Below are 23540 nucleotides of genomic sequence, written 5' to 3' on the forward strand. Positions count from 1 at the left end.
GATTTTGGGGGTTAGTGGGTACTATGTGCTAGGTTTAATAATTGGCCATATGTTTTCAAATGCTCCTTGACATGGGCATGTCAGATGGAAGAGACCAGAAAAAGGATTATATGAAAGTTCAGAGAAGCACTGAAAACAGAATTTAGCCTGTAGAGTGAGGCTGAATTCTGGTATTTTCTCTCTTCTGGGGGTTTTAGCATGAAACATCAATATCATTATTTAGTGGAATAAGTACATTAAAATACCTTTTGTTCTTTAAGATGTCATTCCTCTTCCAGACAGTTGTTTCTTGTCTTTCATCATCAAGATGTCATTTCAAGACTAGTCCATCTATTCCTATGGATGTAAGCACTGGCCCACATGCAAAGCTGTGTCTCAGGAATGCTTAGCTCAGCCCAGCCAAACCGAACAGATGCTGCTGCTTACAGCGTAGGCAGGTGGACAGGTAGGGAGATGATGCCACGCTGCCAGCTGGCAGGCCCTGAAAGGTGGCTGGCCAGTTCAAGAGCCTGAGCATTATAGTCAGAAAAAAAAATTAATCTTGTCTGAAGGCTGTTTGAAGCATCAGTGTCAGGGCTTTGGCTCAGGATGCCCCATAGCTCTTCATTCACAGCAGAAGCAGTGTTGGGAGAATAGACTGGTAACTTGGCCGCCAGCATTAGACACCTCACATAGATGGTGTGCATCTTTGTAGGGCTTGTGTGCTGTTTCTACTCATGTTTGTAGCCAACACGAGCAAAGCCTTCCCTATGAGATGCTGGTTTTAGCCAGTTGTACAGGGTATTTCTAAGGGAAATCAGGGGTATCACTAAGGGAAAGAGCCCAGCATCTTGATTGCACTTTAGACATACAGGAATGCTGAAGCAGTGCCAAAAGCAATGGTGTTACTCTGGTTTTAAATCTGCTACGTGGGGATAAGTATATCTGAGTTCTAACAGACATGTGTATATTCTCCCTCGGTAAAAAAAAAAAAAAAGAAAAATTACTTACTATTTTCCATCCCTTTTATTGTAACATGATTCATAATATTTGAAGGCGATCTGTATCTATCAGAAGTTACCATTTTGCCTCTTTTTGTTTGCCTTTTTAATGTCACAGACTCTGAATGATCACACAGTCTTTTGCATAGCTGTAGAGTCCAAATTTATCAGAAATAATTTTTAAAAGAACACTTTGAGATTTCTCATTAATTTTGCTTTAATGCTTTCTGACAAAAATGGAGTAGATCTGGATGTCCCTTTGCTTTTAAATAGTTTTGGTTTTCTTCCTCTAAGCAAGAGAAACTTCTCAGTGTGTCATTGCCACAGAATTAAGGCTGGAAGGAAATTGAAATGACACGTTTTACAACGGGATTTTGTACCAATTTCACCTGCAGAGCTGTCAAGCTCCAGAATTTTGGCTCAAGTTACTTAAAATAAATAAATAAATAAATTGTAGTCTAGACAGAAATTCAAATCCTTCAAAAATGTGATTTACTAATATTTGTAAGAGACAGGAAAAGGAACTGACCTATGTCTGTGTTCGTTGACTGGGTAGAATAGGAACCAGTAACTTCAGTATACAGGGAAACTATAAAAGAAGTGTGTGATTCTGCAGGATTTAGTATAAACCCCATCAGTCTAGTGCAATTTTTCATAGACAAATATAGTAAGGAAAAGCCCCTCATATTACGTGGATCAGGGAAAACATGTTAAGATATTTTCATCTCTGCCAGCAGAGGTTTCAGCAAGGAATGCCAAAAATAACCACTGCAGTCAAGTTGTTCAAAGTATACACGTTGTTGCTGATTGCACTTTAAACTCCTCAATAAAAGTACTGTTGGCTAGAAATGTATTTAAACACCTGGCATAAACAACACGTTTAAGTTAATTTCTGATGGCACTGCAGTCCAACAGGGACAGAAGCATTGAATGAACCTCCACGTAGGCCGAGAGGCTTACAGGGTCAAGAAGAAGGGGAGGATAGGTAGGTGGAAATTCCTTTATCCTGGATCAGCTCTGCCAGCGTGAGCCCAATACTGTGGATACTGCAGGCAGCTGCCTTCTGTACCGCTTACTGCCCCTGCTTGTTCACATCCCGGACGCAGCCCGCCCGGAGAGAGCTCGCGTTTGCAGTCAGGCGGCAGCCAGCAGATTGGAACCACCTCTGTCCGTTCCTCTTAGCCCTCAGCTAGGCTGCAAAGCAGTATTTCACCTACCTCCAGATTAACCAGGAAGTTACTGCTGCACGCATAATGTGGCAGGGAGAGCGAGCCGCAAGAAAAATATTAACGCCCAAGGATTGGAAATCAAAGAATGGGCAAAAAGAGGAGAGGTGAATAAGGACAGGCATTGTGCTGAGCAAGGGAATGATTTTTTCGGCATGACTGCATGGAAAAGCTGGGAGGTTTAAGAATGGAGAATTGATGTAAAATTTTAATTTGTTTTCCATCAAAAATAAAAACTAAAATGTTATTGTGTATTGAAGGAAATGAAATGCTGCTTCCACTTGATGCAAAGCAGAATGGTTTGCTTCGTGTATTTTTTCACAAGAAGAAATTAATAGCTATGTTCTAAAACTGGAGAAGGAGAAAGAATGCCTGAGGGTGGCTGTTGCTTAGGGGGCTTTTTTAATGTAATTCCTTGGAATTTTAGGATTCTTATGGCTGTTGGTATGTGAGTTCAGTTCCCTCCTCTGTCTGGTGGGACTGAATCCACAATTCGCATTTTCCAGCCTACTGCCCGAACTGTCAAGCTTCAGTAAGGGTATGTGGATCAGGCTGCTCTCCATCTTCCTCACTGACATTCTTTCCAATTGGATAAAACAGCGATATTCCTGGGAGGAGAGGTGGGAATCCAGGCAGGCCCTCTTCTTGGGGATGGTTCTTACCACTAGGCCATGAGTCTGTTCCCTCGCTATCCCTGAACAACGTAGGGATTTTATTCAGAGTGTGCAATGTAAAGGACCGAGGATGCTTGCACCTGTAGTGGCCTCTGGTCTGTACTCGCTTGGGAGATGGACAATTCCTGTTGTGATCTTTGCCAGACTTCAGGGACCGCGGATGTAAACTTGTGGTTCCCACGCTGGCAGGAGGTTTTAATGGGAATTCTGTTAGGTATGCTGTGGTGGGTCTCCCTCAGTTGCTTTTCTTAGAATTGTTCTATTTTAAGCAAAATACATAAGTGATTACTGAGAGTGGCATGACTATTCAGCACTGGGACACTCACACCAGAGGTGGGATATTTCAGTTACAGTCACTGTGACTGAAAATTCCAGTCTACTCCATTTTAAGAAGCTAGTGCTAAAGCAGAGTCACTGAGGTCAGTGGGAAATTGTGTGAGTTTAGCCCTATTGGATTAGATAGAACCTCAGTTTAGATTAGATACATGATTTTAAAATCGTGCTAACCATTATCTGGGTTTTACTGTATATCGCAGTTTGCTACTCTGGCTCTTTTATAAACTCTTTTATCTAGACGGAAAATTCTGCTGAGACCAATGTGAGGAAGTTCCTTCTGATTAGTAGGAGGCAGTATTTAAATTACTGTAGTCAGTATTTAAATTACTGTAACATTTCAAAACATTGAAGTCCTCTGAAATGATGAGTATGATATAACTGAATAATGGTATATTGGATTTCCCCTGTAGCTGCCAGTATGTATATACCAATAAAGAACCTAGTCCAAATTACCTGTATATAAAGACAGTAAACTGAATTCTGAATTCAGTCAGATCAGAATTGTGTTATTCAGCATCAAGCTATGCAACTGCAAAGGTTTAAATGGAACAGGGGCAAACGAGAGGCATTGTTAATGGCGCTAGCCATCTTAGTATTTAAAAACTGGTTTGTCTTAATGGTCAGAAATTAAATCCATCATGTAACAAAGGAAATTGAATCTGACCTATTAATTCGTGTAAACTTCAAAACGACCTCTCATGAAAAATGTTTGCTTTAATGTATTTGTAGTATTTTTTCACTGGAGGACATTTTAATTGCTAAAAGCCATTTTGCACTGTATGCTTGGAAGTGAAAGTGACATCTCCAATGTTTCCTTTCTTGTTGAGGCCAGTGCACTGCAGGGCCATAACAGCTGTGTATTTTTTGTTTCAGAGAAGAAAGAAAAAAAAAAAAAAAGTTTCCTGTTCTATTTTTAAATATCTTCTACTCTAGGAGGACCAGTACTTGAAATAATAGATTTCAAGACTTATATGGTTCTATTCTTGCTGTTTGGTCTGCTTCCTCCACTTAGAAAATGAAGGGGAAGGAAAAGAGAAATGCTGTCTATAGACTTGAAAATATGCGTCTGTATTAGTAGACTGCTCATTTCTTCATGCCATGTACATCACGGATATGAAGCATGTAGCTTTTAGGCAGAGATGGAACCACTCATACTAAAATTATGAATGCAAATAGGCTGAAGGAAAAAGTAGCACATGCTGCTTTTTTTTTTTCTCTTTTTTAGTGCACTGCACGGATTAAGAGTAGGGGGTGAGACAGGAGCATGGCTAAGATAAGGGGGGGTCAGAAAGAATAAGAAATGCAAATAACTGCAAATACAAATGTGATGTTGCCTTATGTCTTGGTTTGTTACTGCTCTTCTGTATTCTGAAAGGCCCTCAAGACTAATTGGTTTCATTGTCATTTTATTTATATATACATATATACACATTCATTTGGGGCTTAACTAGTAACCTGTAACTATGGGAATGGAGGCTGCCAACACACCTGTGACGACACAGATACTGGTCCTGTGTGTGGTTGTCATCAGAAGTATGCCCTACATTCGGATGGCCGAACCTGCATTGGTAAGTACTTCTCTGCAGTGCATTTTATTTCGTATTCTTCATAGAATATATATGTGCACATATGTATGTGTGTGTGTGTGTGTGCGCACGCGTGTGTGTTTGTATCTCACAGGCGTTTAGCACCATTGCTGAGAGAAGTGTGTAACAGCAGTTCCTGGCCATAGTAGCTAAAGTCACACTATACAGAGGGAGAAGCATTTGTGTGTGTTTTGTCAAAATGTTTGTTAATGAAGTATGCATTTGTTACTCGTCTGCAACTTTTATTTCTTTTCATAACTCTCATAATTTTTGAAGTAAAAAGGTGTAGAACTTTCATAATTATGAATGAAAGTTCAGCTCTTCCGTTCACTTTCAGGAGTCAAGACTTCCTTGCATAAGCAAGGTGAGGAAAATGATCCTCTTTTCTAAGCTGTTATCGGGGAAAATTAATCATCATGATGTGCTTTCTTCCCTGTTGTATGTTTTATGATTCTAAAAATTAACAGCAGTTGTAGTGAATAAGCTTTCACTCAGGTTATCGGTAGGAAAAAGCCGTTCAAGAGGTGGAGCATCTTGGGGGATGCTATGCAAACATTTATGGTTATAAAATATATTATTTGCTTAACACCATTTCTTTCCATCCTGCCTTTTTTTTTTTTTTAAATAAAAAAAGATATTTTTGCATACTGCAAGTTAAGATTTGGAAATTCTTACTCACAGCTCAGAACCTAAAATCCATAATGGTTTTCATTAGCATTGTAGTCATCTTGACTTTTTTGTTTGTTTAATTTCAGATTCTTACAAATTCCTAGTAATTTCCTGAGGTTAAAAAAGAATGGACACATATTTATCATCTTTTCTCTCCTTTATCAATACTGCAAGACAGAGCGCTTGAAACCCATGGAAATCTGTCAGTTATCTTTAGTGATCCCTTGGTCAGATCCATGGCATAAAACTCCATGGCTGCCCGGAGCCTCACTCGCTTCTGATGGGTTTGATTGCACTAATTGTGTGGTGGGGTGAGGGTTATGCTGGCAGAGGTAGAGCTGAACAAGGTTCAGTGCTGGACTCTGCCTCGCTGTATACACAAGCTATGTCTCAGCTTACGGGATCTCTCAGCTAGTACTTTTGATTAACACAGAGGGCTCCGTCGCACAGTCCCTCTGTTTAAATAACCCTCCCTAAAGCCTGTGGCGGTTCCAGATGCAGAGAATTTGCAAGAGCGAGGGCCTTGAGAGCAGGTTTTATTGAATCTATAATTGATCTTCTATTTATTAGCGTTCATTAATGTCCTTGGATTGATGTTTTATTTTGTCCAGCGTGTAAAAATTATTTTAAAAGCTGTGTACACTGCACCTGTTTTTACTTTTTTTTCTGTTTGTGTAATGTAGTACATACAACTCCATGTTACATTCCTTGGTCTTGTGATGTAAGTGCCTGTGCTGATTTTCTTCCCTCTTGAGTAGTTCTTTCTCTTAGAATACTTCTAAATTTTTTAATTTATTTTTTAAATTTTTATTCCTGCTTTCTGGTGATGGTTCCTGATTGCCTGTCTTGTCTGATAACTGACGTTCATTAATTATTTACAGAGAAAAAAAAAACAAAAAACCTCAAACAAAAGCCTCTATTGCAGCCTGATCCCATCTAGAACTTGTTAAAAACAAAACAAAACAACTTCTTGTTACCACTCAACCATGTAGTGTTGCCACAAACAAAACCTGCCAGCCTCCTCCTCCTCCTCACTTCAGTGATTCCAGTGTTTGCTGTCTTCAGTGGTGTATATATTCCAGGCATCACTGCAAGAATGCAAACTTCTGCAATGCCAGATAAATACTTGTTGACCCTTTGTCTAACATATTTTGTCTTCGTTTGCTTGACTTATCCTTTTATTTTATTTTTTTATGTTTGCTGCATGTGAAAGTCCCCACTTGCATTTTGGTTTTTTTCCTAATAAGCATTTCCCTCTCTGTATAAATCATTTTATTTACTCAGCTGCTGCTTCTCCATGGCTCTCCAGTATCAGAAATCTTTATTTTTATTTCACTTACTGATCATCTCTTCCCACACTTGTGACTGTTTCTGTGTATTCCTAATGAAGCATAACCAAACTAAAGTCCTCATTATGCTGTATGAAACTCTTACATGTAGGATATCAGAGACTACCTTGTAAAATGACCTTTGCTGACATCATCTCGCTTACTGCATGCTTATAAAATTACTAAACCCTGTTCTTGCAACATCTTTCCTAGCATTGAATGTTTAGCTAGTAGTGTTTCATAGACAAGCAGGCAACCAGCACTGCCCAAATTGATCTTTTTTTGTTTGGTTGGTTTGTTGTTTGTTTATTTTTGTTGTTGTTTTTGTTTAATTTGCATGCTGTTGTTTGATTTCTCCTCACGACATGTCAATGTGTACGAGACTATGGTGCATCCGTGCCCATCCATCACCGGACTCTTCTAGCTCTCTCTGTCTCGGTCTTCCGCCTGCCATCTTCAGATCCTGGTGCCACCATTAGCCTGAATCACTTTACAGTTTGTCTTTGTAGTTTGTTTAACTAGCATCCCTCGATTTTAATTTTTATCATTAACACCTCTCTGGGGCACTCATGTTAGCAGTCTTGTTCTCCAGTAGGAACCTAGCTTCCTGTATGTGGTTTACTTACTTCATGGTTGACCATTCTTCCTCCTCCCCCTCTTTCTTCCTCCTTTACCTAAACACCCTTTAATTTTATCCTGGGGTCTCAAAGGGAATTAACTCTCTAACGGGGATTTAGTGCTTTCATGCCTTGCTTCTTGGCTTTGGCTGTGCCATGCCAAGAAACTGTCTTAGGCAGCGGAAAATTGGGCTTGTGATTAACCAACTGCTCCATGTTTGTCCCTTACTTGTGTTTTAGAGAAGGATGAGGCTGCAATTGAGAGTTCTGAGTACAATGCCACGTCAGTAGCTGATGTGGACAAGCGGGTGAAACGGCGGCTACTTATGGGTAACACTTTTCTTCCACTTCCTTTGTTGTGCTCTCACTTTTGTCTGTATGTGTGTGGGGGGGGAGGTTCTCTTTTGGTCTCATTTGGTCCCTTTGGTTTTGTTTTGGTTTGTTTTTTTTAACCTGACTTCATCTGTGTGGAAAGGTCACCAATTTTGTTAAGTTCTCATCTGTTGTACGACTTCATTTCTTGTTTTTAAACTTTTTTTTCCTAATGCTGCAGCTTTAATGTTCAATTTCTTCTGCATAGAAAGAAGCTTTTGCCATTAACCTTACTTACCTTATGCAGGCTATTTCCTACATGTGATTCGTGTGTGTTTGTGTGTATGTGTTGCTGTAGGATTCCTGAAAAATCTCATGTTGCAGACCTGCCTATTGACTATTAAGTGGATGATGATGATGATATAAAACAATGTTGTATCACATATGCGGTGTTAAATGAACAACTGTATTTGCCTACTTAAAATTTGCAATACTTTTGATTGAAATGTAAACCTTATGACTGGAAATTCATTTATTTCCATTATGCAGCTATGTTAGTAGCCACTGAAAGATCTTTCCCTAGTGACTAGTGAGTTTCCATATGTTCTTCTTTGAAGACTGAACCATGGCTTGTTTCTCTGTGTTGTTGGAGCCTGAGAGTGGAAGGGATGAGGAAGTGCATTGAGCAATGAAGATAGTTCTGTAGCCTTTGCTCTCAGTTAACCCATTGCGCACCCTTGTGCTTGTCTTCTTCATGTTACATTTATGGCCATTAGTGAGAATGACCTTTCGGGAATAGAAAGGGTAGAGTGGCTGGACCTCTGCCAGACTCTTTTCATGTGACAAAGAGCGCAGGGTAGCACAGGCTGCTGAATGATGCCAGCAGTTTGGAGGTTTTCAGGTGGTTTATTACTCTGTGTTTTCCATTCTGATGCCCTACTCACCACTTATAATTCTTTCCACTAGGTTTTAAACATAGTGAGCATTGGTGAGATGTACCCAATGAACCATTTCTAAGACAGGGATTCTTCACCCATAGAGGAGATTCTGACAGGACAAGATTCTGTTCTCTTCCCTCCTGGTCATTATTTCATTTCTTAAATCCATTGAGTCCATTGCAGACTCTGTCCAGCCAGCCCTTGGCAAGCTCAGCTCTGGCTGTAAGCATCCACACCTATCTGGAAGGACCGCCTCTAGGAGACCAGAAGCCTCACTTTGAATATTTAGTTGATTGCTGGGCTAACAGTTGGAGTGGGTGACAATATTTATAAAGTTTCCACATCACTTGTATCTCGTCACCCATGACAAACCATCCGCTTAACCATAGGCCAGCATACAACCACTGTGTAGGAAATGGCACAGTGTTACAACTCTGAAATGGTATTAGATGATAATATTGAGGTAAAACACTTTCCCTCGTGTGAAAACCTGGGCATATGTTCCTTTATTTTGAGATTATCTATGATTGTTAATTTGTAATTAGTTTGCAGACCTATCAAGTGACCCATATCAATTTATTGTTTAATGATGCACTGTTTTAATTAATTAAGTAAACATGGCTAACATTCTAATTAATTAATTAATTAATTAAACATGGCTAACAAAAGCCATGAGGCAGCTCATCTTGCTTTCTTAAGGTGCTATTAACACTTCTAGCTGTAATTTCAGTAAGACCCATAGTCTCACAGGAAGTCAGGAAAAAAATGTGCAAATGACCTCTAGACCACTGGAAAACCCAATCCTCTAGGTCTAAATGGTGAGTTTGCCCAGCCACTAACAGTATGTACAATATGGTTTAGAGGGACTGGGCAACATAGTGCATTGCGTTGCTCCCTCACCCTCTGATAAAATTATCCAACCTGAAAATAAGCTCACACTGCTTACAAGAGTCCAGGCAAATAGAATTACTAAGTTACGATTAGCAACAAGCTTCTTAGTTACACCAGGTCTGCAAGTTCCAAGCTGAACATAGACTCTAGAAATAGGTTTAGGGAGATAGTTAAAAATCCAGTTTGCAAAATACATTGTTTAACTCTTCAGTACCTCCTGTATTAGCAGCTATCAGCCAAGAGCTGAGAGTTTATGAACATGCTGTGTTTGAACAACTGATTCCTTAGAAAAACATTAACTAGAGCTGAAAAGAAATTTAATTAGCAAGTGAGATCTGAGTGGGTGGCTTATAACTTAGGGACTTTTCTACTTGTTTATTTCTACTGATGTCTGATGCTCAGAAAATCCACCATTTATTTTTTTAATGGAGTCTTACTACATCTCAAAAGTGTAGTGACATTTCCATGAATCTTCAGATGCTTTCTAAACAGCTGTTTTAGAAAGTACTGGAAGGCTCCTCAGAAAACTTTGTCACCGCCTTTTGTAAATGGACTGTGATTTTTGACCCTCCTGCAGGCAGTCTTGGGAGAGTAGGAAAAGTAGATGACTTCATGTAATTTTAGTAGTCTGATGAAAGATGCTTTCAGTTGCAAGCCCTGAGACAATAATTTCTAGTCCCCTGTCATTTGCTGCATGCTATTAAAATGACTATGATCTGTATAACCCTTAATATCAGCCAAGGCTAAGAATAAACTTACATGAGATTACTTTAGGAGAACAGGACTGCTGTCAGACATGACTGCCTATGCCACTCATTTTGCTACAGCAACACTGGCCACCTCTGTGGCTCAGTGACTCGTACAGGGGCCTGTGTTCTAGTCACAGTGTGGTCCTGTGACTTATGGCTAAATCTTAAACAGAGAAAAGCAGATAAATACACTTCCTTCCTTGCTGTTAGATGGATTTTTATCTAGATCTTGTGGGGCAGACAAGAAACTGGTCTTCTCTGATGATCCACAAGAAACCTTCCTTTAGAGCCATCTAATGATTGCTAGGAATTTTTATGCAACTTTTTTCATAATGTTCGGAAAGACCCCGAGAGCTTCCAGCTGTCCTTTATCTCCCCTGTTCAGACAAAACCACTTGGATTCAGAGTAAAGAGCACTCTCATTAAAGAGATGGCACTGAATGACTTTTCTCTGATCGGTGAATGTTGCACTGCATTGCTGTTCATACAGAGGAGTTACATTTTCTTCACTTCCCCCTGGGCCATTGCCATTGTAGAGTGGAAAGGAGTGCAGCCTTAATTGTACTCCAGGTGGGCTTCTGGTGAGGTTCTGCCATCTGCCAGAGTTCTGTGGTGGGTGCTATAAACTGGATGTTTGAGCCATGTACGTTTTGTAGACTAGGAAGGACAGTGCACACACCCAAGCATTTAAAACCAGAGCATTACCATTATCTGCAAGGTATGTTCACATCCACCTTGTTGCAGAACACCTTGCACTTACTATAAATCTAGGGCACAACCAGTGTTTTCAGGTCTTCTTAAACATCTGGTGTAGTTTATCTTGCAGTTAGTTGAGCACTGCCTTCAGCTCTTAAAATTATGTTCAAATCTCTGTTTTGTATAGTACAACACAATTTTTTTCTGAAAATATTTTCACTGTATTTCTTAGTGGCAGTCACAGAGACCTACCCAGTTTCCTTTACCTTCTTTTCCTTGAGATCCTATTTACCAGGACTATCTTTCCCGTCATAGCATGAGACTGCCCTACCTGATTAGAGGAGTGTGCTAATGCATTTCACATGTCATTCAGTCTAAATCCAGCATCAGTTTGAAACACAGTATATCATGCCCTGCCTACCTGGGTGAAAACCATTCTAGTGTGGGCACACAACTTTAGAAGTACCAAATTTCTACTCAATCCTACTAATACACATATCTTCAAAATGTTTTGTCCAGTGTCATGTCTTCAGCAATGGAAGTTGCTTTTATTCATGTACCCAGTTTCCAAATCTCTTTTTGCTATTGCAGCCCTGGATAGAATTCATAAGTTCAGTGGCCCTGCAGTCTACAACTGTAAAGATGAATCATCCAGCAGTCTAGCACTTTATCATTATATATATTGTAAATTATCAAGTCTCACTGGCTTAGCATTACTCTCCTCTTGGGCACTGTCTTTTGCTTGAAAAGGCTACAGGGGTTTTATAGAGCAATTGTCTGTTGATATCCTGAAGCTTTCTTTTACATAGAACTTGATACTGTGGACACAAAAAAGATTTTATAGCGTCAGTTATGCCATTGGGCTGCCTCATTACAAATAAGTCAACTGCTTACAAAGATGTGACAGGCAGCTGAAAACATCCTCTTTGAGGAACCAGAACTGCAGAACTGTCTGGTCTTAAAACTCAAGAAGTCCTCATCTCCTAATTAAAGGTAATGCTTTGCTCTTTGACTACTCTTTACATCAACTCTTAGAACCAAGAAATTTTATGATATATTTTTCATATTGTCTTTAAAAATGCAGTCACTTGGTACATTGTCATCATGACAGGCCTTACTAGACTGCATGAATTCTTAAGGTGCTTTAGTGACACAACCATGATGTTCTATCCCGGGCGTTTCTTAGATCTTACCCTCTGATCAGCACTTTTTGAAGAGGTGGACCTGACCCATTCTCACCCTCTTTCATTTCCCTCCCTGTACTCTTTAGCAGTCAATGTATCAGGTTCATTTGGGCTTGAACCCAAATGACTTCAGAACAACTGCAAAGGCTAGGCTTCTCTCCCTCACCTTCAATCTACCTTTTCCATTCTTTCCAGAGATCACTGTTGTAAGAACTCACTTTGGCAATAAAATGTTCTTCTTCTGGCCCTAGAAGATGTAAGGTTGGTTCCTTCTTGTCTCAAGAAGAGAGTTTTACAAAGTTCTTTTCAGTAGAGCAAAGCAATAGGACATTGAGCCCATCTTGAAGTTAAGGAAGCGCAGTCATTTCCCTTACATGTTTAAGGCCAGGATAATGGTGCAAATGGCAGTAATACCATCGCTACAAGTGTCTTCAGAAACCCAAACTCTACACTGAAATTCAGTCCTTCACAAGACATGTTCAACTCGTGTGTCAGGACAGCTTAAGGTTTTGCCATTGCACACTGACTTCTTGGGTCATCAAAAAGGCTGTTTGCAGCCCACCTCAGATACAGGAATGTAATTCTCTTCCCTTCCCTTGAAGGTGGCTTCCAAGATCCCTACAAATTATTTTACCCTCAATTGAAGTGCTTGTATAAACTGTAAAGTGCATCGGAACTGTCCTGGACTTTGCTACTGCTAAAGGTTACCTCTGTCTAGATTGTTTCTGTAGTGTAGGAAGCACTTCAAGTCATTTGGAGAATCACACCAACAAGGACCAGCTTTGCCAGGCTGGGACATGTTATATGTGTACCTGTATTACATGCGATCCCTGATTTCTTAAGAGTGGCTTACAGGCAGGGCTTTGGTCTATCTATATTCATGGCACATAATCAGCAATTAAGGTAGTATTTTCACTAGTTCTGTATTTTCCCTTGTTGCGGCAAGAATGGTTTGATTTCTGCAGATGGCTCCTTTTCCATTTTTAGTAGCCTTCCAGCCATTTATAATGAACACCCAGCTACCTGCCTGGAGAGCCGAGTGTGCAGTCCACTAAAACCATTTCCTCTCCACAGCAATCACGAGACATGTGAGCTGTGGAAATTTCAATTTGGGCATTTCTGCCATGGATTACCTTATGACAGAGAACATTACTGGATGTTATATGGGACAGAATAATCTTCTTTTTTGCCTTAATGTGGGCTTGCTTTGGAAAGTGTACTTCCACTATCAGTCCAACTCCAAGGATCTCAAACGTTGTGGCAGATAGCCAGAGCCATTTCAGACTAGTAGATCACAAGTGCAGGTCCTGCTTTGGCCACTGTCATGATGTGCCAGCACTCCTTTCTGTGTGTGCTCATCAGCTCCTTCGTTCAGTCTTGTGCCTCCTGAAGGTACCTAGAAACATCAGCCAGGGTAACGGTTTATCCTGTCCTGACCAAAGCTGTTGTGATCTCAGGGGATTTTTAGCCCAGTACCTACAATGGATTTTAATGAGATGCTCACATCATACTAAAAAACAAACACAATTTGAGCTTATGGTCATGACTTACTGCATTTGCAGCAAAGGCAAACATTTTAGCATCTTTTACATCAACTAGTCAGAGAGATTTACAGCTTTAGAGCTGATCCTTCTTATGTTAGGTTTACCCATTTGAACCTGAAGTGGTACCTGACTTTACATATCTTGAGACATCAGCCATATGGTATTTTTTCCTAAACCACAATTATCTAAGGATTAGTCTACCCTATTCACCCTGGATGTCAAGCATGCTTTGACTTTTATTTGTCTGGGCGCAGATCTTTTAGGAGCACCCCTCACCCGATTGCCTCAGTGGCAGGAAGGTACCTTGTTATACGTATTTCCACCCCAGATTATTGCTGCAGGTAACAGATTGTGTCGGGCCTGATTGTTAATGAGCAGACGTAGAACCATCAGCTGTGAGCTGAACATACTCCCCAGGCGTTCAAGGGAGAAAGCCCACCTGAAGCACCATCCTTGCTTCTGCAGTTGCCCCTCACAGAGGCTTCCAGGCATTATGCAGCTCTTAGCAGAGCAGTTCTCTACATTCCCTGTTTCTGATGAATCAAGATCCTCCTTCAGGTAGGTTGCATAAAATAGGGACTACAGAGGGCACACACTCAATGTGTGAACTTCATATCGATAATCATTGGAGGAGAAAGCAAGCTCACGTACTTGAGATGCGTTGTCCATATGCACATTCATATGGTCAGCTACCCTTCTCCCCTTCTTTCTCCTAGTCCACCTGGAAATTCTTGGGATTCCAGAGCTGAGAACTGATGGTACGGGACTGTGTGGTCTTAAGGCTAAAAAATCTCAGGTCTTAACTTGCGGGGATCTATGCCCTGTGTGAACATGCATGTGAATAACATAAAAACCTTTTAACTTCTCTAGTATGCAGTCTTCTTTTTGCTTCTTCCTCTCCCTATGACACATTGCAAATTTGAGGGTTATAGTCTTTTCTATGGAAGACCGTAAGCTTGGTAGAGCAGCAAGGGTTGTTATAGCTTATGTGTTTTGGAATCATAGAGTAACTGCTCTTGTGGACTTTCTAGTCCATTGTGCCTACCTGACCCAAGCTGTTGCCTCCAGTCTGGTGTTTTGCTTGTTACGAATTTCAGGACTTAAACTCTTTGAATCACTGTTTTCTTTTCAGCAGAGACATACAGCTCTTTCTTGATTACAGGAAAATAGAATTGACAAAGTTAACTAGAATTACCAGAGTCTCATAATTAAAGTGATTTTCTCCTGCCATGTGTAAAATGACATTGTATCAATATGGAAACCTTCCTCGGTCATTCTTTCAGTCATCCAAAGATCTCTCGTCTGGTCGTTCACTGTGAATAACTTCTCCAAAGTCAAACCTCTGTTTTGAATTACTGTATAACACACAATGATTGTGTAGTTCATCTGGAAATCCACCATTTTCTGGATTTCAGGACTCTGTGATGGAGCCATATTTAGCTCCTTTGCAGCTCAGGAAGGAGCTGTAGAAATGTAGAACTTACTGAAGCCATGCATTCTTTACCTAAAAAATCCTTTAATCTAATGAGAGTTTTCTGGCAAAAGCCTTTTCTTTTTTATCAGAAGTAAGTTTTGTGGGAAGACTCTGGTTTTCACAGTACTTTTGCGCAGAATGATCTTCAGAAATAGGGAGACAGAATGTACACAGTAGTCTGGTTAGAACATTGATTTGAAATGTGAGGAAATTATACTGAAGACCCCTGCATGGTGATTTGCCACCCATGTTCAAGGGAAATGTTGGGCTGTAAAGTCAGACTAACTCATTATTGCCTCATGAAGGTGCTCTACCCCTGGGGCCAGTACTGATAGCTGATAGCCTGATAAGGGCTTGGGATTCTTCGGTTTCAATAAACATAAAAGAATAGAAAACAGGACCTGGTGTTCTAACATGGCATGTAATGCCCTAACTACCAAGCCATTGGAATAAAGAGTGTTATGAGCTCTGATTTTCCATTACAAAATTTCCAAAAGTCTTAGGTTGTTTTGTTCCACTGTGAATTAAAAATGGATTCTGCAGACTTCATTTTTTGTTCTCTTTCATAATGGAATGAGAGTTTCCAGGTGATCCTACTCCCAATTTTCTGTCTCGAAGAGCAGAGAGATGGACAAGCTAGTGTTTGTTTTCAAGTGTTCTTCCAAAGCAATTAACTTCTATTGTAGTTACAGCCTACCAAGGGTCACTTTAAGCCAAGAGCACCTTTTCAGTATGTACTTCAGTTCCTAGCTTTGTTGTACTCCTTCTAGGACTCTTTCAAATTACTTAAAATATGTCTTTATTTCTCTGAATGGCTCACAGTCAGAAAGCCAAGTGTGCTGCTCTGTATGCATCACAATCTTTTTGTGCTTTAATCAATAAAGCATTTAAAACATATTATTAACAGGCATATTGCCAGGAGGATCTCTAACTCAGTTACTAACTGTGAAACCAAGACCTCACTTTAACTCTTTCTGTCAGTTCTACTTTGCTGTATGAAATCATAGAAAACAGGGGGAAGGAATCCCTGGGGTCATTCATGCATTCTCTCTCTCCCAAGGGCAGATCCTTTCATCTTGAGTTATCGTCACTTTTATTCATTGGGTTTGTGAATGGTGTGCTATTTCCTGTAAAAATCCCTTTTCTTCATTTCTTTGCTGATGATAAAGACTCTGACCTTATCCAGAATTCCTGCCAATACCTTCCATTGTTTTGCTTTTCCATTTTAAATGAAGGGATTTGTCCAAGGTCAGGAGATAATGCTCCTTCTCAATGTTCAGAGTATTTCAGTTTTTCTTAAATGCAGCTTTTCTATTTAGAAAAAGCACCACAAACACAACCAATAGTGCTATTTTTAAGGGACTGGATTGGACTCATCCAGTACTTATAAAACATCTAATCCAATCTGTCAAGTGTCGTTCCCTAAATATGTAGTGTTCGCTGAAGAGGAATCAAACTTTTCTGAAATGAGAGCTGTGGGATTCATGATTCAGTGCAAGATTCACCTAGTCGTTTCTTCACACATTCCGTATGTGGCAGTGCAGAATTCTCATCCTATTTTCATGCAAATAAAATTCTACCAATCATGAAATTGCAAGGAAATGAGGAGACAGGCATAACGGAGTGAAGAATTCCACATCCTGGAAGTTACCCTTTCTGTCTCACCTTTTTCATTCCCTGAATATGAAGCTCTTTCAGTTTCTCCTTCATCTGTTCACAGCTATTTGTTTCTTTCATTATATTCTTCTGAATGCTCTTTCTCTATCCTTTCAGCATCACAGAGCATAATTTGCATGAGAATAACATAGTTCTCACTTAACTGAAAATTCAAATATCTTAGTTGTGTGTTTAGTTTCTACTTGTGCTTGTTGTCCTTTGGGTCCCTCCTTCTACCCTGATCTCATGCCATATAGCGCATGTACTGCCACTTGGAGTAAGATTCTTTTTATGGATGGCAGCAGCAGTCCTACCATGTGTTCTCTGTCTCATTGCTTTCTTACACATATTGCATATTCCCTCTTACTTAAAGGCAAGCTCATCTGTATAATCAACAGAATATTTAAAAAAAGAAATTGCCTTTCCTGAGTTAAGTTTTAATCTCTTCCAAGTTTCAGGCTTTCAGAATTTGTGTATTTTTGCTTGGAATTTGAATGGGATTTTGAGTGGGTTTTTCATCCACTTAGATAGTCTTTGTTGTTAGGCATGGTCGTGCAGTTCACCTGCATACAGCAGTGATGCCACTAGTGGTTAAAATTATTTCTGTAAGATTCTCCTATAGAACATAAATGTTAAGAGGAGGAGTGTACTATGCAAAAACCCAGTATACCTGGAATTCAGAAAGAGCTGTATTTGGTGGGGATTGTGGTGTGATATCAACGTGAAGAAAACAGATGAGATGTCAGCACAGGCTACCTTTGAGCCAGACTGAGCAAGAGTGGTTTTGGGTGTGAGAGGAGATGACATACAAGTTATGGGCTCATTTGATTCCAGATACTTTTTGTATTAAAATGAATGAGTTCAACATTCTTTAAGGTGAGGGAGCCAGTACCACTCAGCTGAGCAGGATCTGGCCCTCCCATAGAACTGCTCTAATACCTTAGCATCATCACTGTTTTGTAACTGTAACTTAATAGTAGCTGGCACAAGAGTCCTGGTGTTGGTCCTTATGAGGGCTTCAAAATGCCACAGTGATGCAAAGAATCATTACAGATGATGGCAATTAATGGTTTAAGATTAGGTCTTCTCAAAATAAAAACAACCATGAGTATGTATTTTTTTCCCTCTTAAAAGAATCACACAATTCCTGGCAGTTTCCTTTGAAATCTTACTTAAAAAAATAAATCCAGTTTGAATTTAAGATAGGACTCACTGATATCCTGTGTGCAGTACCTCAGACTGGTTCTGCAATTTCATTTCTGCTGAGATGTACTGTAAAATCTGTTGTGAATCGGTGCAGGACATAAAGCAAATGAGGAGAGAATGGCAAGTCTTGTGATAGCTATCAAGGTGACGAACATTAACAGGGCATTTTTCAGCTTTTCAGTGTTCATACTTACAGATTGCCAGATATTTGGTTTTCTTTCACAGATATCCTTAATCTTTCCTCACTTGTTCAAATATATAAGTTTTCCTGTCTTGTATACGTCACCTGGAATGTCAGGTTGTGTTTCACTGAATTAAATACAGACAAATCAACTCATTTTTATGTGTTTAGGGTAGGTAGATAGGTTATCTCTCGGTTCAGACACAGTAGCAGTTTACAACAGCTTTAGTTACAGCACATCTGCTGAGGAACAGAGATTGCTATTAGTTTAACCCTTTTTGCCACTCTGGTTGCCAGGCAATATTACTTCACATTAGGAAAAAATGGTCTAAGGTAATCCATATACCTCGTAGTTGCACTGGCTGAGACAGTGACTGCTCTAAAGCTGCCATTCTGCTTGCAATCTTTAGCTTGCAGTTACGTCAAGATTGACTTGTTCATGTGTCTGAGCCCTGAATTCAAGGGGTTGAAGCATAAGCTACTATGTTCAGATCTTTTGCAAAATTCAGATCTAGTGTAGAAGTAGATACGATGACACTCTGAGTATTATTACTCGTTACTTTGCTTGGGCTATGACCTGCTTGATAGGACCTGACAGCTACTCTAAATTCACAGCTCCAGACTGCTCCATCACGAATTGCTTTTTGGCTGGCATAAAAGTTGGCTCAAAATAAGGTTCTCTAATGTGGTGCAGATTTTGGGAGCAAAGCCCAGTCGCCCTATTTCTGCTGACCCCAGTAAGCTTTAGGCTACTTCAGATGAATTCCAAATGAAAGGCATTTGAATTGTTAGTTTGCTTTAACTTGCCCTGTGGTCAGTGTTATCATTTGGCCAATCGTAGGAACTATGTAGGGAAAACAAGCATTTTTTTCCCTTTCATGTCTTCCTTTCAGCTGTACTTACCGCTTACCTTATCAACGTAAACGGTTTACAGAAATTTGGCAAACTTAGAGAACATTCTTTGTTTTGGGGGACAGCAATCTCTTCGTCTCTCTTTTGTCCTAAAGTCAGACGTTGCCCAGATTTGTGTCTTTGGACAGCATTAAACACCTCAATGGCCTTTTAAATTTGAGAATCAGCACAAACCTGCCTCTCCATGTTTCCAACAGCAATTACCTTTAAACGAGTTACTAATTACTAATTAGTGTTAATTAGTGAGAAAAGGGGGCACACACTGCACATTTTGCAGTGTATGGATTTCCCTGTCTTTGGAGTTTGATGTCATAAACCTGCAGGTGTGACGAAACCTAATCTTTTATTGCTTACCTGTTGCTGCAAAAAAATCCTTTTCCTCTGCACAAGGCCTTAAGACAGGAGGTCAGTCTAACCTTCCTCTCTGATTCAAAGGAGATGGCAATCTTAGCTATAGAGAATTTTTTCATTTCATTTCTTCCAAGAACAACTTTTTCTGTGAGAGAAGGTGCTGTTAGCGCTCCCTTTCATGCTTTTCCTAAGAGATAGATGATCAAGACAGCAGCGGCTGCAAGACTTCCTTGAATGTAGGTGATGATTTAAGTGGCTTCCCTCTCCATTTTCACTTGAGGCTATACATGATTTCTTTTGTTTTCACTACAGCTGGCCACTTTTGGTCTTCTGTTAAGCCTTCTTTTCATGTTTATACAAACATTATTGAAAACAGCTTTTTCATTTACAGTTGTTCTCCACTCTTTCCAGTCATTGTGTTATGATCAAGAGTTGGAAAACAAATAGGGCTTTCTGAATCCTGTTGACTGCAGACTGCCATGCTGGGTAACAGAAAAGATCAGAGAATCACTTCTCCATATCTCCAAAGAAAACACCCTGATACTAGATGGCTTGCTTTTGCTTTCATGCCTTGTGGCTTAAAGGCTCTTTCTGATAGAACTGTGTATTGATCAGACAAAGGGAAGTGACATGGATCGCTAGTGCAATATTTCTATACTTGTTATATGTTCTGGGCATAACATGAAATTAAAATCATCCTCCTTCATGCAGAGGTCCACATAGTACTCCTCTGTCTTGTGTCTTGCTCAGGATACAGCAGCACAGGTCAACACAGCAGAAATACACTACATTGACTGGTATCTCAGTGGCCTGCACAATGGCACAGTGACTGCAAAATTGCATTTGTGCTTTTAGATAGTAATAGTATGAGCCTAAGTTATATTCAGCATTTTCTCCTGAGGGCTCTTTGTGACTGCCACCTGGCTCAGCCTTCTTGCGTGATGTGCAGGATTACACCTTTACAGTGCCTCTTTCTGAAATTAATTTCTTGCCTACCACCTGAAGAAGCTTATTTTGGTTTAGATCTTCTTAAAAACCATGATTGATCACTTTGTTACTTGCCTATTTTATTCCTTATACCCATGTACAGCATCTTTAGGGTTTTTTAATCTTTTTGTGTTTTCAGAGAATAATTTGAAAAATTATGTTATCTTAAGCAAATTTTTATCACACTGAACATTATATCAAATGTTTTAGCAGGTTGACTGAGACTGGGAAAGCAGAGTTTTGCATATAGGTGCAGGTATATGCACACATGCTAGTTTATGGGATTAATTTTTTAAATAGAACATAAATAGAGCCAATCCAAAATGACTGACCTTGGTTAACACAAAACAGAGACACCAACCTCTCTGTTAAATAATGCTTTTTCGTATTAATTCTGTTGCATATTATGCTAATCTAAAGGAATTTAAGAGTGGATAGAAAAGATGAAATTCTCTTACCCCTGTAAAAGTTACATTTACAGAGGAATAAATATTATCAGGGGAAAAGGAAATTAAAGAGTGGGGAGTGTCAAGTCTTGCCTTTAATTTCAGTACTATTGGTAGTAATTTCTGTACTGTTGGTAGCAATAAAAACAATGCTATTTTACATGTATAGAGCATGTGTGCTAATGAATTTCAAAAGATCTTATGAGTATAGGAAATACTGCATGTATTTTAAATGAGGAGACCAGTATGTCACAAAATTTCTTGTGAGCTCCAGTGCAAGTAATTTGCCAAGGATGAAATAGCAGCTTAAGGGAAGCTAGGGAAGAAGTTTAGGTCTCTAATTCCATGCTTCAACTTTCCAAACATGAGCATTTCCTATTGGAAATATCATAGAATCATGGAATATCTCAAGTTGGAAAGGACCCATAAAGATCATCGAGTCCAGCTCCCTGCTCCTCGCAGGACTACCTAGCACTAATCCATATGACTAAGAGCATCGCCCAGATGCATCTTGAACTCTGACAGGCTTGGTGCCGTGACCGCTTCCCTGGGGAGCCTGTTCCAGTGGCTGACCACTCTCTCAGTGAAGAACCTTTTCCTAAAGTCCAATCTGAACTTCCCCTGACACAGTCTCATTCCATTTCCTCGTGTTGCATCACTGCTCACCAGAGAGAGGAGATCAGCACCTCCCCCTCCGCTGCCCCCCTTGAGGAAGGTGTGGACTGTGAGGAGGTCCCCCCTCAGACTTCTCTTCTCCAAGCTGAACAAGCAAAGTGACCTCAGCCACTCCTCATAAGTCTTGCCCTCGAGACCTTTCACCATCTTGGTCGCTCTCCTCTGAACGCATTCTAATAGTTTGATGTCCTTCTTATATTGAGGCACCCAAAACTGCACACAGTACTCAAGATGGGGCTGCACCACTGCAATGTAGAGTGGGACAATCACCTCCCTCGACCAACTAGCTATGGTGTGCTTGATGCACCCCAGGACACGATTGGCCCTTTTGGCTGCTAATGCACACCGTTGACTCATATTCAACTTGCCATCAACCCAAACCCCCAGATCTCTTTCCATGGGGCTGCTTTCCATCCTCTTGCTCCCCAGTTTGTATGCATAAGCAGGGTGATCCCATCCCAGGTGCAGAATCCAGCATGTGCTCTTGTTAAATTTCATACAGTTGGTGATTGCCCAGCTCTCTAGTCTATTCAGACTTCTCTGTAAGGCCTCTCTACCCACGCAGGCGTCCACAGCTCCTCCTAATTTAGTATCATTGGCGATACTAAATGTGTCAGATTCCAAAGAGATCTTGAGCTTGAATAGGATACTTAGTAGACATGAACTGTGCCCTTGAACTTGACACGCTGTGTTCATGGTACTTCCCTTCTCCCTCTTCCCCCCCAGTATTCTTTATCAGAAATAAAAGTGAAACTCAAATTCTTCAGTCTCTGTAGGATATGTGAATCAGTTTCATTGAATCACAGACTCATGTAAGTTGGAAGCGACCTCTGGAGGTCATCTAATCCAACCTCCTGCTCAAAGAAAGGGCAACTATACCAGGTCACTCAGGGCCATGTCCAGTTGAGTTTTGAGTATCTCCAAGGACGTAGATTTCACAGCCTCCCTGGCAACCCCTTCCTGTGTTTGACCACTCTCATGGTGAAAATTTTTTACCTTGTATCAAGCTGGAATTTCCCATATTCTAGCTTCTGTTTGTTGCCTCTTGTCCTTCCACAGTGCACTTCCAAGAAAAGTCTTGTTCCATCTTCTTCATACTGTGCCATTAGTTAGCTGTAGACAGAAATAAGAATCTCCTCTGAGCATTCTCTTGTTAAGGCTGAACAGCTCTCAGCTTCTCAGCGTCATCATGTGCTCCAGCCCCCTAAACATGATCTTGGTAGACCTCAACTGAATTCGCTCTAGTATGTCCATGTCTTTCTTGCACTGGAGTGCCAGAACTGGACACAGCACTCCAGATGTTGTTACTCCAAGCACCAAATAGAGGGGTAGGGTCACTTCTCTTGATCTTCTGCTGGTACTTTTACTAATATAAGCCAGAATGTTGTTGGCCTTCTTTGCCTTATGGAAACACTGGTGACTTCCATTCAACTTGTCCACCAGGGATCCCAGGTTTTACTCCAAAACTGCTTTCTAGCCAGTCAATTCTAAGCCTGTTCTGTTGTATGGGATTATTCCATCCCATACGCAGGACTTGGATTTGCCTTCTTTGAAGCTCATAATGTTCCCTTCAGGCCATTTTTTCCAACCTGTTTAGGCCCCTCTGAATAGCAGCCCTGCTCTCCGGTGTATTGACCACTCCCTCAATTTGGTATCATCCACAAATTTGCAGAAAGTGCCACCTGTCCCATAGTCCAGGTTGTTAGTAGAGACATTAGGCAGTATTGGCCCTAGTATCACTAGCTGAGGCTGAGGGATAGCTCTAGCGACAGACCGCCGGTTGGACTCTCTGCTACTCATTCAAGCCTTTTGAGGCCAGCTGTCCAGCCAATTTTCCACTCCCTGTATTATCCACTTATCCAGTCTATCTCTTACCACTGTGGCCATAAGGATACTATGGAAGACCATGTCAAAGCACTTAC

At 40.4% G+C, this 23540-nt stretch overlaps 1 protein-coding gene across 2 annotated transcripts in view; it reads left to right on the top strand.

Annotated features, from left to right (window-relative positions):
• Positions 1–23540, top strand: part of SCUBE1 (signal peptide, CUB domain and EGF like domain containing 1) — a 254966-nt gene that overhangs the window by 148344 nt on the left and 83082 nt on the right. For both annotated transcript variants that reach the window (XM_030041173.2, XM_030041174.2), the window contains 2 exons: positions 4668–4784; positions 7657–7746. In XM_030041173.2, the coding sequence (XP_029897033.1) occupies positions 4668–4784; positions 7657–7746 (207 nt within the window). The remainder of the gene's footprint in view (positions 1–4667; positions 4785–7656; positions 7747–23540) is intronic.

Source organism: Aquila chrysaetos, chromosome 17 (genome assembly GCF_900496995.4).
Source record: "Aquila chrysaetos chrysaetos chromosome 17, bAquChr1.4, whole genome shotgun sequence".
Classification (NCBI taxonomy): domain Eukaryota; kingdom Metazoa; phylum Chordata; class Aves; order Accipitriformes; family Accipitridae; genus Aquila; species Aquila chrysaetos.